General features: G+C 42.3%; 1 protein-coding gene across 1 annotated transcript in view; it reads left to right on the top strand.

Moving 5' to 3' along the window:
- Nucleotides 1–16,152, top strand: part of LOC120224205 (diacylglycerol kinase iota-like) — a 79,057-nt gene that overhangs the window by 52,143 nt on the left and 10,762 nt on the right. Inside the window, exons 4-5 of the mRNA XM_039222424.1 lie at nt 6,652–6,689; nt 10,064–10,184. Coding sequence (XP_039078355.1) covers nt 6,652–6,689; nt 10,064–10,184 — 159 coding nt within the window. The remainder of the gene's footprint in view (nt 1–6,651; nt 6,690–10,063; nt 10,185–16,152) is intronic.

The following is a 16,152-nucleotide window of genomic DNA, read 5'->3' on the forward strand; positions in this document are numbered from 1 at the left end:
ATCACCCCTCTTACTCAAAGAGTCTCACAATGCAAGTGTATGATGGGACAGACTGTGTTTTCCAAAAACAGCCACAGCATCATCTCCCATCCCACATATCATTCTTACAATATGACTTTGACATTCTTTTCATTGAGATGTGGGGCCTGTACTTTCTTGAATATGGGCAAACTTAGGACTGTGGCAGCAGAAGTGACTTCATGTGACTTCCAAGGCAGGATGACTTCCACTAGCCTTTCTTGGGACAGTTGCTTCTGAAATGCAGTCACCATGTCAGAAGGAAACTCAAAGAGCCACAGAACGCCATGCGCGAGGAACTATAGCTCCCAGCTGAAGCCGACACCCACTTACCAGTCCTGTGGAGTCATCTTGAAAGTGGATCTTTGAGGTCTCTGTGTAGCTGCCCCACCTGATGCCAGATGGAGGGGAGAGAAACTTTTGGCTGACCCTGACCCAAGCTGCAGAGTTCTGAACAAAACAAAGAATTGCTCTGTTTGAAGCCACTGTGTTTTGGGATGGTTTGCTGTGCAGTAACAGCTGATCCAGATTTGTGCATCATTCTAAGAATAATCTTGAACTTGTTCCAGTGTATTAAAAAACCCTCAGTATTTTAGCTATTAACAAATAACTTGGCACATAGCTGATTATCAATTGTCAAAACTTCCTCTGGGCTTATATTAAAATGCAGAGGTCTTTTGAAACATCTAATAGCTCCTTTCTCTCACCTCATCTTGTTCAGTATGACTATGTAAAATAATACTAATTAGAGTCATTCTCATGAGCTGCTTCTCACTTATGCCTAATTAGTATAATTCCCAGTAGTTATCCATACCATTAAATAAGTGTTAGCTACCTTTGCTGTATTTGATGATTATACTAAATTCCATTTTGGGGAGGAAGCCTTCACAGTTTGTTACTCATGTACCAAGAACTGACTGCTTACAAAGTAGAAAAACTGGACAGAATACTTCTGATAAGGAAAATACGGGAAAAGCTCTGCAGAAATATGTATCTCAAAGCAATAGGCTCTTGGGCAGCTGACAGTGTAACCTCTCTGATGGCTAAGCAGTAAGTAACTTTTTAAAAATGTTTTGTTTATTTCTGAGAGAGAGAGAGAGACAGAGAGACAGAGAGACAGAGACAGCGTGAACAGGGAGCAGGGGAGGGTCAGAAAGAGAGGGAGATACAGAATCCAAAGCAGGCTCCAGGCTCTGAGCTGTCAGCACAGAGCCCAATGCGGGGCTTGAACTCACGAACTGTAGGATCATGACCTGAGCCCAAGTCAGAACCTTAACCAGCTGAGCCACACAGGCGCCCCAGTAACTTTGAATGAAGGAGAAGTAGGAAGATGCCCACTATGATCCAATCAGCAGAATGGTGAACACAACATCTGCCTTGGGTGCACTCAGTATTTAGTGTCTCCCTCAGCATAAGAAGAGTTGGACCTTAAAGCCATAAATTGACTTCATTTTCCATGTGACACATTCATGAAACTTTTATTGGAGGTTGTTTCCAATTGTGTCCACCTTGCTTCAGGTTAAAGGAGAAACAGCATGGTGGGAAGAATTCTAACATGGGTCAGACACAATAACTTTAAAGAAAATATAAAAGAAACAAAGAAAAAGTAAGAGTCCCTCTGCCAGTTAGCTGGATTGCTAACTATCTGTGTGACCTTAGAAAAGTGCATTTACCTCTCAAGCCCCAGTTTTTTCATCTGTGAAAGGAGAGGGTTAGTGTGGGGCCCAAAATAGCCCTGGAATGTAGAATATGTCCATTTCTGAAGGGATAGTTCTAGGATATGCTACTTGCTTTGCAGATCAAATATTTAGGAGTAAAAAGTGTGCAGAACTTAGCAAAGCCAGATATATGTTTATGCTTTCAGTGCATGAGTTGGTTTCTCCCCCAACCGTAGGACAAGCTATTCTTTGTTCAACATCTGCTGTTTGTGCTTTTAATTTTTTTCTTCAATGGTTTTTTAAAAACAGATTTAAGTGACTGCTATCATTAGTAGGTGACAGTCTGGTAATAGAATATTAATTTAAGAACTGAGAAATAACATGAAAGATTAAAGTTATTAAATAGACATAAGTGTTCAGAGTTGAAACTGTATGATGTAGTTACTTGATTTATTGAGAACTACATACACATAGCTTTGCCAAGTCCTGTATGCTTTTTATTAAATATTTTCATTGGCATAGCAAAAAACCACAACCTTAAGCTCTCCCTTTGGAAGTAGTCATATGCCAAAGTCTACAGCTGTAATTGGCCTTAATCTAACCTTCTCCTCTCATAGGTGAGAAATGGTTCTTTTTCTGTGTAATGAGGTCAAAAACATGAGTATTCCATGGTGTTCTACAAAGAAGACCATAATAGTCAGATCCTCTGTTCCTTGAGCTTACTTGTAAGGCAGAGTCTCAAAAAAGACTGACTTTATTTCATTTTTCTAATGAGAAAACTGATGTTTGGTACACTGTAACTTGCCCAAGTTTACAGCTAGTTAATCGTGCTCACAGGGCTTAAACTCGGGCATTCTGACTCAGTTCCCATCTATCCCTTCCTAATTGGGACTTCTTGCCAAAATATCAGTTCCCAGCAAGGGAAGGAGTTTGCTTTGTGCATGGTATCCCCAGAACCTCGAACAGAGGGCGGCACCGCTGGGAAGGTGGCTGGCCAGTGATCCCAGGGATTGTTTTCTCCTTATCCTGATTCCAGCAGATAGCCTCGTTCCTTCCATGCACACATTTCTGAGGATATCCAGACTTGGGAATTGAGGCCCAAGACTGAGAAGGAAGATGGGGATTCCTTTCTGGAAGTCCTGACTTCTCAGTTCCAGCTTTCTGTCTTATGGTGTTTACTAGATAGCAGTTTACTGAAAGGTATAGCACTGAAGGAAAAAGCAACCATTTCACATGAATAATGATTCAGCTTCTAAGCTCTAAAAATGACAATCTGCTCAGTTCTCTACTCCCTTACTCTCCTCTAACTATGTAGGTTTATGTGATTTAATTGTCCAGGAAGCTTACTATCCATTTACTCCATAACCTTGACCTCCGCTTAGCAATTTGACTTTCCTTCTTTGCATTTGGGAGTATGATTTCCCCAGCTGGAAAGAGTTTTGGAAAAGGCAGGAAGGCAAGCTTGGAGACTGAGAAATAATAAAGAATAATGCTGTAATCATCACAACTCATTATTGTTGTTGTTTTTTTTTTAAGCTTGATCTTTCAAAAGGTTACAGTCTGGAGTTGAATACTAATAGATGCAAGCTCTCTGTATGCAGAGGAAATCTTAAACAATAGTGTTCATGGGGAAGGACATTAATCAGGAGAGAGAAGTGAGCCTTGAGCCTAATAATGTTTGCATAATAGCTACCCTTGGGTATATGGCTCAACTTAAAAATAAATATTCACGCTTTCCATCTCCAGTACAATTGGAAATTATTTGTGGTTATGATTCTGTTATATGATCCTCTGCCTGTTCATGGGGACTTTAAACCAGGAAACTGCTGGAAACCAACAAGCATAGCAGTGCTTGTGAAATGAGTCTGGGGTAGACATTTAAAGAGGCTATAATGTGGGCAATCTGGAGAAAATGAGCAGAGAGCAGGTCATAACTCTCTTTCCAGGAGGGGAAGGGTACGATCAAACTGGCACGGTTGACATTTATGTGCTTCCCTGGTTTACTTTGAACTCTGCAGTAGTTTCTCGTCACCTGCAGGACAAACTCCAAGTGCTTTATCTTGACAGAAGAGGTGCTCACATGGGGGAGGGGACCCCTCGGACTCTGCAGCTTCTTATCTGAGACCACTCCTCACCTCAGGGTGGATAATATACAGCACTTCTCAGCTTCCGTTAGAATCTCGACTTAACTTCCATGTCTTTTGTTCAGATCCTACCTTCATCTTGCACGGATTTTCCAAATCCTCTTTGCTAATTAATTCCTCTTACCATGAAGAGTTGGCTTAAATGTCACCTCCTCCAAGAAATCTTTGAACTCCACAGCTAGCCAGGAAGTTTTCCCCCGGTTTCTAATAGCTTTCTCTCTTTTCTTTCTTTCTCTCTTCCTTTTCTTCCCTTTTCCTTTTCTTTCTCTCCTTCCTGGTTCTCCTTCAGTAGACTTTGTCCTGGGGAGTTCCTTTACTGTCTTCATTTATTGGTTATATGCACCAAATGTTATTACGCAAGTGCGTTAAATTAATGAATTCATTGTTCTTCTTTTCCCTATTTCTCTTTTTCTTTTGATTTCCGGGAAGTGTTTCAATACAATCTTGAAAAAATAGGCTCTTATACTGTTTTGATGTTCTTTGTTGTTTCAAGCTCTGCATTAACTGCCCCCTCAGGCAATTTCCCTAACCTTATTCCTTTCCTAATATGGATATTCTACTTCAGTCAAGAGAACATCCTATAGTATAAAGGCGTGAACTGATTTGTTCTTGCAGAGTTGTGATTGGCTAATATTGATTCCTGCTTCTCCCTCTCCGAACTCTGATGTAGGGTTTACCTCAGAGGGTTAAGCACTGTCCGTTGACTCCTTCGTCCGTGCCTTTCATCTCATAGGTGCTGTGTTGACACGATATGTGTGCTTGACTTCCCGTACCAATTTTACCCTTCCTTCTAGGCTCCTTCTGCAGTGTCTGTGCATCTGTCTTCAGGTAGTTAAGTACCGTCACAAAAGTACTGTAAATGACCCCTTCTGTTGATATATCTACTTAAAAAGCTTTTGTTTCTTCGTTTTATTCTTCCTATCGAGATGAGCAGTTCTTACCTTTACTTTACAAATAAGAAAATTGGTTCACAAACATTGACTTGTTAAGCTTACATGTCTGCTACGTTGAGTTTAGAATTAGACTCCAATCCAGTGCCCTTTCACAGCACTATAAAGGCTTGATAGCCTATAAAGGCTACTCTTTTCCCTTTCGTGCAGGCCTCGCAGGGCCTGGTGCAGCTCTGCCTGGTGAGCTCCCGGAGGGCACCGGACAGAGGCCTGGGCTGGACACAGGGCCCTGTATTACAGCAGCGATTGGGCCGCTACTGGCTCTGTGCCCTGAGGTAGACAGTGTACACTGAACTCCAGTGTCCTCATGTATAGTAAGAAGAGGGAGACATATGTTTCTTGGGGTCCTTTTGATGTTAACCTTTTATTAATTCCCTCTCTGTTTCCACCTTTCTCCCATCTGACTCCTTTTCTCTCTCTGCCTTTATCACTCCCTCAGCTAATCATTGCTCTTCCATACAGTAAAGAGCCTTGCGCTAGAATCCCAGGGAGATGCCTACAGCCTATTATGAAAGGAAACATTCTTTCTTTTTCCCATTCTCCTCCTTTTTCTGTCCTTTCTGTCTGTGTCCTCCTCAAGTGCACGAGCAGCCCTCCTTATTTCCATGGCTTTTTCATGGTTTCTGCTGTGGTCAAGGGCAGGGCCCTCAGCCCTGGGCCAGTGAACGGGTTTAAGCAGCCTGTGGTGCATCTGATCACTCAGGGCCGGTAAGTACTCGGTGTGAAAACCTTGAGGTCTGTGTCAGTGCCGCCCCAGGGCTCTGTGCACTTGGATGCACGACATGGTGCTTTTGGCTAACTCTTCGTGAGAGTAAACGAGAATAAAAAGCCACTTCGAGAAATTTAAAGTTGAAGTTACTTTCTTCTAAAATTCTATGCCATTCAAGCCTTAAAATAATCTATTTTTTGAGTAGTTCTAGAATTTAGGTATTTATTTTTTAAAGGGACCATTTCCAACCCAAGACAAATGTTCCCCTGGGGAGCCATTGCTGTCATTAGATGCTCACATATTCTTGCCCTTGTGAATCAGTCATCTCTTCTTACCCACCTTGTACCTCCCACATGACCTATATGTATGTGCACTACTAGTTTTGCCCCTAAAACTACATGTTTTTGCAACTAGTTTTGGTGTCCTAAGACTCTCAGAGTTCTTTCCATATGAGTTGTCAGTGGATGAGATGCTGACCACATGATTATTTTCTTCGGAACATAATTAAAGTATACATGTCCCCTCTCTACTACTCTTATTTATTTATTTATTATAGTTTATTTATTTGTAATATTTGTTTATTTAATATTTATTTATAATATTATATTTATTTATCTTCTTTATTTCCATAGAAGTTAAGTATTTGTTTCTCATTACATAACAAAATTACTAATAATTTTTGGAACTCCAGAGGACACAGTGGAAGGAACTGGAAAGAAGAGAGCAAAAAAAAAAAAATCATAGTTAGGCACCTAGCCTGCCTCAGTAGATGAGTTGAGAACATTCATATGGTTTAATCAGTCATTTCAGTAATTCTGTGAGATTCAGACTTGATGTTTATGTAGAAACCGGGTTCAGGGGGGCTTCCATGATTCACCCATTGTTCCACAGCTTGTGTCAGAGCTAAGATTTGAACCTAATCTCTGTGACTCCAAATTTCATGAGGGGGTCTTCAGGCAGACTCTAGAATGATGGATGGAATGGATGGATGGAATGATGAGTGGAAGCTAAAGAGAAAGCTTTAGCCTAATGCAAGATTCTTGGCATGATTCTCCTTCCCTGATTGCTGCCCCCAATGTAGACTATTTCTGCAAAATGTGGATCCAACCCTTTGTGGTATTTTGATGAGAGGGTCTTCTACTAATGGGACATCTCTCTTTTGTCTTTCACAGCAATTTTGCAGGCAGTAATAGCTGGTGATCTTATGAAGGTAAGATATCTTCCTACCAAAATTTTTGGTGATTCTTTAAGAACTTTAACCTCATTTCTCACCAAATTTTCATGATCTCTCATATGTCATCAATCATGCCCCTGCTGTGCTAGCTGACCTGAAAGGGGAAGGATGCTCTTCTGGGCAGAGAGGGCCAGGGGAGTCTTCACAGCATCTCCACATTTCCTGACAGCCAAGGATGTGTTCAGGGGTGCTGTGCTGGTTGCCTCCACTCATAACATGGACTACATGTTCCCAGGATGCAGAGCTCACAGCACCCCAAATTCCTGCTCCCTAGGAGCTGATATTTGGGGTTTTAAGGTTTCTTTTCAGACAGATCTTGAAATGAGTGCATAATCTGGACAATACCTGGAAATACACTCTCCAGGCCAGAGCCTACAGCTTCCACCATGATTATAGTTTTGTCCTTCAGGGATCACAGTTAACCATGAAGATGCTTGGTCTGATCTCCTTTGAGCATGTTCATTCGTGTGCATGTTTTCTTAGTTCAGAGGAAAGGAAGTGGTCACTGCTGCCTCTGGAGTGAATACAGATTCAGGAGTCAGACTGCCCGGGTTCAGATCTTGGCTCTGCCATTCATTGTCACATTATTTCATTCTCTCTGTACCTCAGTTTCTCCATCTGTAAAATTGAATAGTGTTGCCTCTATCCTTTGTTGTGAGGATTGAATGTAACAATACATGTAAAGCTCTTAAGACTGTTCTTATTACACAGAAGCAACTCTGAAATGCCAGCTACTAGTGTTAGCCTGTGTCTTTTTAATAAACCTTTACAGTGGAGATGCAAATATTTGTTATAAAGTATAGTAGAGTCCACCAGTATTCTAAAAGTTGTATTTAGTTTCATGTCATTTTCAGGCATTGGGAATTATGACTACCTGTCTGTCCCTCTATAACCCCCACTGGCCAACCGAGGGAGACAGAGGCTCTACTTACTCACCAGCCTGTGGGGTATGGTGCCATTGCAGATCAAGAAACCAAAAGCCTTAAAAGAAAACTGAGAAGCACTGACCTTGCATTCAACTTCTTCTGAAGCACATCTATTGAATAAACTGAGAAACCCCTGGGCTACAATATTAACAGGTTACTAATAGGAACAAACAGTGAGAAGGTCACAAGCATCCTGATAAATTACCATCTTTAAACATGTAATCCTGAAAATGGCGCCTGTACTACTGCCTAGATCAATATGTTACCAGCCATTGTCACCCACAAGAGAAAAGCACTCTCCAAGTGGTGTACCTAGGACTTCGATGCTGTTGCCCAGCAGTGGATTAAACCACAATTACCCTATACTCCCTGCAAAGCCTTATATGAGATGCTTTGGGCAGTAAGACGTGATTCCTGTCCTTAAAGAGGTTCTAAGCCAAAAAAATATGCAAACTCCTGTATATTTGAAATCCTTTTTAATTTTGTCTATGTATTTAGCCTAGGCAACATATTTTCCCGGTCCCTGGATATATAGCCACACTTTTTTCATACTTAATAAAGAACTATTTGAAATATGGGAAATTACTATATTCACTTGGTTATCTTACTACATTCTCTGTTATAATCATTCCCCAAGTGCCTGAGAAGTTACTTAACCTTATTTATTGAGAGATGAAATATAGTGACTTAGGGTGTGTCTTTCTCATTCTTTTACCTTCTTTCCTTCCCAAGTGTTTTTCTTTTCCTTTTCTTTCTTCTTCCCCATCTTCTTATATTTCTCTATTCCATGTAAAAAGCACAATACACATTAACTATTAAACTATGTGTGTAAGAGAGAGAGTGCACACCAAATGACAGAAAACAGAAGAACCCAGTGGTCACTGTGAAGGCTATTGGGAGTAGCTGCTGTGTAAGTTGGTGGCATAAGATACCCATGGACTAACTGAAGGTCCACAGTGTCCAAAAACACCACAGAAAGGCACGATCAAGGCAGCTGACAGATGGGTCTGTGCTTCTCTGTTGAGCTCGAATCCTTTGTGCATCTGCCTATAAAGAAAGGGAGTATCATTGTAAGACTATCATTGAGCAGTACTGGATATGGTTAGGTTTTTTTTGTGGAAAACTACTAGCTACCTCTTGCTGTCCTGTAGCGTTGTAGTTTAGTGATGAAAGTCCCCATATGTTCTCTACTTCCATCCCACTATTCCTTTCTGATCTATTTTCTAGAAAGTCTTCTGTGACTCCTCTTTACCCCGACAACCTCCTCATGTTCTTCTCCATTCCTGTATCTGTCTTTGCACATCTGTCCCCCCCATGGACCGTGAGGTCTTGAGGCCAGTGACTGAGTCCTGTTTATATTTGTTTCCCTGGCATCTAGCACATGATGGTACCATGGTTGGATATGACTGAAATCATGAACTACGAGTTTACTGTCTTTGATCTTATGAGATGTTTGATTTTTTTTTAGTAAGTGCCATCTAATTCTTGGTGATAGTTGTACATTTCTTTTGCTTAGTACCTCCTGGGTTATTTTATTCTTATTTGTCCTAAAACTACCCTTTATAAGCTCCAGAAAGATTCTTTTGTTCTGCTCTGCTTCAGTTTGGAGACCAGACACCCATTTACACTCTATGATGTTCAATATTTCATGAAATTAGACCATATCATTACTTGACCTCATTATTCTCAAGCTGCAAAATCTATAAGTTTTTTTCTAGTCTCTTCTCACAGGTATTTTAGATTTCTACTACTACATTCTCTGAATCCTTTGATTCTCATCCTGCGGATCACCTCTAGCCTTGTTGGGTATGGGTTGGATGGTTAACAGAAGGCGTGAGGCTGGGCTGCAGATCGGGATGAAGAAGGAGGCCATTCGGGTGTGTGCTTACGTCTGCCATGTGCACGTGTGCCATGATCTCCTGCAGGAAAATGGAAAGTAGCTTCTAGATCTGGTAGCTAGGTTCATTAGAGATTGAAGAAAAACTATGGGTGAGGAAAGGAGCTCAGCTACCAGACACCAAGCTATTCCTGTCTACAGCCTTAATTATCCTTTCACTCAGGAGAAAGCTCAGCCAACATAGGAAAACATTTAGTCTCTTCACTGCCCTTAACTCCCTAGGGATGGAGACCAGTGCCCAGAAAAGAAAAAGACATAAAACAGAAAAGAAATAAGTAACTCAGCATGTTTCAGTTTCCTTAGGCTGTTCAGTGCCCGTAGACCCTCTCTGGAGTCAGGTGAGATGCTGGCCATCTATTTGAGTGATAACACAGACCAGGAATGTTACTTCATCCTTTTGACTTTTCTGTGTCCTCTGAGGCTAGAAACATTTGTGGTTTGCTCCATTATTCTTATTTTATCACCGGTTAACTGTTTTCCTTCTTCCGGACTCTGCCTGAGCTTCTTTTCATATGTCTCTTTTTCAGCTAATAGAAAGCTATAAAAATGGAGGCAGTCTGCTAATTCAGGGACCAGACCACTGTTCACTCCTTCACCATGCAGCTAAAACCGGCAACGGGGAGATTGTGAAATATATCCTTGACCACGGTGAGTAGGCACAGTGAACCAAGGATCACTTCTCCATGAAATAATTGAATTTTCTAGGTGGACTTTCTTCCAGGCTATGTTCAGAATGTTCAGAAATGCTCTCCAAATTTTCGCTGATCTCCCCTGCTTATTTGAGGCTGACAGAATTGCAGACTACTGACACATGTCGGTCACCATAACCATACATTTCAGCGAAATAATTTTCATACCAAGGTCTTTGCAGGATATTTTTGAGCTGACTCATTAAAAAATAAAAGACAAAAACAAATGCAACCTGACATAACATGCTGTATTGTTTTGGGAAGAGCATTAAGTTGACTGGCTGGGACAAGGTACCAAATCTGCGTTCATAGCTAATCATTCTGAGGATTAATGAGCACAGTTGTTGTTGTTTTCCAGCTTCCTGGGTTCTCTCTCTCTCTTTATTTGTCCCTGTTTGAATCTCATTCATCTTTTCAAAATAAGACACATTTCATTTTCTTTAAAAACATCTGGTGCTCTCATGTATTCTGTAGTTAGGTGATTACTACGTCTAGCAGCTACTTAGGCATCTTCCTCTAATGGCCCTTTAAAGGCATAAACACATGGACAGACACCAGATCTTGACCTCTGCTTTTAGGTTCCCATGTTTATGGTGTTTCTGGGAATAAAGAACAGGAGTAAAGGGGAAAGATCTGCATGGCTCGGCTGTGTTTGACAAGGGAGGAGTGGAGTTAGCCTCTAGCTTTGCTAGATACAGGGACCCGGAGACCCTGGAAGATTTCTGTGAGCCCTGGCAATGACACTGTGGCATCCAGGTTCAGGCTATAAATAGTAAGCATATGAATAGACATGCACATTACTTTTTACTCCTCTTTTTATTCAGTTCAACACATGTCTTATTCCCTTCAGTTGTTCCACAGATATTTGTGGAGTGCCTAATAGGAATGACCTGTCATGGGCCAGTGTACACACACACGTGCACATGTGCACATGCACACACAATATAGTCACTATTGTCAGGCAATTTCCAGTGAAAAAATCATATGCAGAATGGAATTGAAAACAGTTCTATACAGATGGATTAAGTCCTATTGTAAAGCCACAGGTAGATAACATTGGTCACACACTTGTTATATTTCAGATGCTTATACTAAACACATCCTGTGTCAGGATGTGACACGTCAAATGTCAGTTACATATGACTCACCTTGTTTTGTCTTCAGTTCCTTCTCACCATGAAGAGTTTACTCGAACCCTTGGCCTGAGTTATGGTGGAAAGAATGGTGAATGCTTTGGAAAAAGAAAAGGTGTTTAAGTAGGATGGTAGTCATTAGACCGTTTCTTTCCCCTTGGAGGCTGGGCCAGACAGCCCCAAGCCAGGCTACCCTGGGAACCTTAGGTCCTAGGCTGTGTTCTTGGAAACGTGTCTCTGGTGTGCATCTTTTCATCTCCCTCTCTCTCTTTTTTAATGTTTTTATTTATTTCTGACAGAGAGAGAGACAGCACAAGCAGGGGAGGGTCAGAGAGAGAGGGAGACACAGAATATGAAACAGGCTCCAGGCTCTGAGCTAGCTGTCAGCACAGAGCCTGATGTGGGGCTCGAACCCATGAACCGTGAGATCATGACCTGAGCTGAAGCCGGACGCTTAACCAACTGAGCCACCCAGGCGCCCCACGTCTTTTCATCTCTATTCCCCTGCTCATTTTACCCCCTGCAGTGAAAGCATTTCACTTTGGGCAAGACTTACAAAGCAATGGTGGCATAGTCTCTACTTGCCTCCTTCATACACACACACACACACACACACACACACACACACACACACACACACAGGTGTTTTCTCTTTCCCATAGTGGCTTCTCCCAAAGCTGGTGAGAGGCAAAAGCAAATGTTAGGACCCAGCCCCACAGGCAATTTTTCTCTTAATAGAAAAGATGTCAAGGTTTTTCCTGCACAAAATGCAGATGTGCTTTAGAAATACATACTGTCCAGTTATGTGTCTTTAGCTCAAGTGTAAATACTCCTGGTTGCTGTCTGCTTGTCCCTTCTTAGTCCTTTCTTCCTAGTTTGTCCTTTACCCAATGGGATTGAATGCTTACTCACATACCTTGAACTATTCAATACCCACATCTCCTCTTTGGAGTTAGGTGAGACACTGGCCATCTATTTGAATGCTAACACAATTTAGGATCTCTCTCTCTCTCTCTGTCTCTCTCTGTCTCTCTCTCTCTTCCTCTACCTCTCCTGAAAAGCTAGAGTTCCAGCCTCCCCCCGCCCCTAGTTCTGGAAACCTCTCTCTATCTCACTTGGTCTCACTCATGAGGCTGCAGGGGACCGCACTTGTGACTGAGTCTGTAGCGAAGATGGACTCCCCCATATGCCCGGCGCTCTCAGCTGAGATGACTGGAATGCCTGGGACACCTGGAGCCTTTCCCTATACCTGTTCTTTTATCCCAGGCTTCTTTATGGCATGATGGACCTAGGGCTTCAGGAGGATGGAAGCTTCCAGATGTCCTGCGGCCAGGCTGGAAAGTTCTGCATCATCTCTGTAGTATTCTATTCACTAAAATGGATCAAAGAGCTGGCCCTGACTCAGGGGAGGAGGAAATGGCCCCCACTGCTCCATGAGAGGGGCTGCAAATAATTTGTGGCCAGATTTAACCATTACTTTCTGTCCTCTTCATTTGAAGATGATGAGCCTACCTTCTCAGTGTCCCAAATTACTGTGTCACCTGAAATCCCCTGGACCTCTGCTCTTATATATTCCTTTGGTTCTCAGTCCTAAGGTTGACTAGCAAATTCATTGAATTTGTAGGTTCTTTAACCACAACAGTTTCCCCTCTTTTTAGCATAAGCATGACCCATGTAGTATTTGGGACATACTTATACCAAAACCAAAACCCGTCTCCTGGGTTGCACGTACCCAGGAGCATGAGATGATACTGGTCTAGAACCATGGATTTTCACTCCCCCACTACTTTTTCCACTGCCCTAAATAAGAGGCTTGCTGTCTCTAACCCCGTCTGTGGACAGGTGCACACGTACTTTGCCTGGCATGAAATCCAGCTGGTGCGTTAGACTCTTCGAGCTGTATCCAAAGCCTGACATTCCAGTACTCGACTTGTTTCTCTTCTGCCCAAACATCTCTTGCAAAGCGTTGAGATACAGCTCTCAACGCTTTCTCTGTCAAAATGGAAGGACGAAAAGCAATCTGTTCATTTAGGGGGAGGGGGTGGTGTTTCTTTCTTTCTTTTTTTTTTTTCTTTTTTTTTGGTTAGATTTTTAGCAATTAGTTGGTTTAATAATTATGATCGAGGAAAAAAAATAAAAAACCTTGAGATTCCAAACACCTCTACTTGCCTTACAGGCAAGCCGTTCCCAAGGTCACAGGAGGCACCTAATACTCTCCCTGCCTCACCAGGATCTCTCATTGGCCAGTACATACCTGAGAGAGAGCCTGGAGATGCAAAGCACAATCCATCTTTCTGTTTGGAAGTAAAATCTCACTATGCTCTCTAGTCCAAGAATCACTGCATTTTTAACCTTTTTGATGATTTTTAACCTTTTAGTACCTAGTCAAATCGTAAAAACTAAATTGCAGTTGATTTTTATTGAAATTAGTACTTATCAGCTTGATAGGCATGGTCAATTCCATCTCTTTAACATTGATCTCATTATTTCTCTTTATTCGAGAATACGCATGCAAAATCTTTTGGCATAGCCAGCTTAATACAGCAGGTTCCTTAAGAGCTAAGCACTTCAGCTCAGCTGTTTTTATTGTTGCTGTTTGTTTTAATATCTTTAGGTGCTCATATAATTTAATTAGCCTGTGCATTTTGAAAACTTCATCCCTTTTAAGTTACAGAAACCTCTATAAATTAGAGTGTTCTTGAAGTCAGGGACAAGCAGGCGGGAAACATGACCCTTTCTCTTCTTGGTACCCATCACCTTACTGTGATCTCTGCTCAGTGAAATAGTCTCTCCTAATTTAATATGATGGTAGTTCTAGAATGGCCTTGGTCTGAAAAGGAAAATAGTCTAATAGCCACTAAGAGGCTTTAGTGGGGCTGGGGCTTAGGATGGGTATCAGACTGTGGCACTGTATTTATAAACTAGCATCAGGTTTGCAGTAGACAGGTCTGATCAATAAGAATTCATGTAAATGGGGAAATAATGGAAATTTTTCACTGCACCAAAGATGGAGAGGGACATTCCTCCTCATCTCTCAAAAGCTACAAATCTTTTGAATTTTTAGTTTTTTCTTTTCTTTAAATTTGGTTTGTCTTTCCTGTGGCTTCATAGGATATAAATCCTAAACCCTGTTCAAAGACCCGACTGTAAAGATGTGTTCGTGACAGGGTTCTGGAGAAATCGGTAGGTACTTTGCAAGGTCCCTGAGCGTGTACTGGCTGGTTTGCATCCTGCATCTTTGCTCAGGCCGGAGCCCCTCTCCCCTCTGCTTTGCCCACCTCTTCACTGGTTGTTTGTGGTGAGCACTGGGGTCCAGGAGTCGTGAGAGACTAGTTGTTCCCCCAGACACCACAGTAAACAACATATTTCTCTACCAAGTGCTCTTTGGAAAGCGGGTTGGGGGGCTAAGGGCAGGAGATGTGTGGTGGGTTCTGAAAAGCCACAGGAAGCTTGAGTTGTTTTCTGTCCTCCATCTTCTTTGGGACTTCTTTCTCTCAAATACACAACCTGCGGTTTTCCTTTCTGAAAAACTGGAATTTGGCCGTTCAGAGGGTTGCAGAGAGAATGGAGGAGGAAGACGGAGAGCAGTCCCACAGAGCGGTGGGGGGGACGGGGGGAGGACGCAAGGGGCTCCAGTCCCGGCACCCCGGAGGCTTCCGCTTTTCAGCTCCTTTCAACCATATTTTCTCCCTGCTCCTTCCTCCCTCCTTGAACCCCTCCGAGGGACTTTTGTGTTGTTTTAGGCTTTTACCACCTCGCACATCCCGCCCCTTTGTTTTTATCCCCCACCCCCACCCCTTTGCCCCCTACCGTGTGTCCCGATAGAAATCTCACTCATGCATTTCCTTTTTGATTTCAATGGCTTATTTTGTCTTCCCTCCTTTTCTGTCTTCAGTCTTTCTTTTTCTTTTTTTTTTTTTTTACCCCCCTTTTTCTGCCTCTGGTCCCCTGGAGAAAGGACTACCGTCCCGCTGGGACAGGATGGCTGTGCGGTTCGAGTTCCCAGTGCCAGCTCTCCCCACATCTGTGCAGCTTTTGTCCTGGGGCAGAGGAGGATTTGGAATGGTCTGCTGGCAGCGTCAGGGAGACTAATGGGAAATGAGGTCCGCAGACCGAGAGGCCACGGAGAGGTGGAAGGAATAGTAACTGGGATTTGGATGCCTTGGTGTGGGAAGCAAATTAAAGGATGCGTGTGACAAAGGACACATCATGTATAATACAAGCACAATATTGATGATAGGGTTGTAGCGGCAAGAGCTGGGGTATCCAACGGAAGGGCCAATGGAATGAGCCCCGGGTGGCTAACTTGCAGTTTGGAAGGCTTGACTACTTAACCTTGCTCTTCACTTTCTCACGATGGGAGATTTGTGAACTTTTGCTTCCTTTCGCACTCCCCGACTTTCATTCGAATACTGATGCCTAGATCTTCTTAATACGTTTCCCCCCCCCCTTACTTTTCATATAGCACAGTCTTTTGAATCCATGTTATGTTTATGGATCTTTCTCTGAGAAAAAAATATGATACTGGCTGGGATCCACATTGATTTTTAAATGGCTCTCATTCATTCATTCATTCAATCAATTAAAAAAATGAATTCTGTCCCATGACCTTTTGAGAAAAAATGTTAGAGCACTAGTCACTGCTAACTTTTATTGCTCTAAATGCTTTGTATGCGTTAACATATTAAATTCTTATAACAACCTTACATAGGGACTTCTTTTCTCTCCATCTGAGCGGTGGTGAAAACCGAGGCATAGTGAAGTCAGGTTACTTGCCAAGACTCATACGTAATA

The sequence above is a fragment of the Hyaena hyaena genome, unplaced genomic scaffold (genome assembly GCF_003009895.1).
Source record: "Hyaena hyaena isolate Hyena2069 unplaced genomic scaffold, ASM300989v1 scaffold_1126, whole genome shotgun sequence".
Taxonomy (NCBI): domain Eukaryota; kingdom Metazoa; phylum Chordata; class Mammalia; order Carnivora; family Hyaenidae; genus Hyaena; species Hyaena hyaena.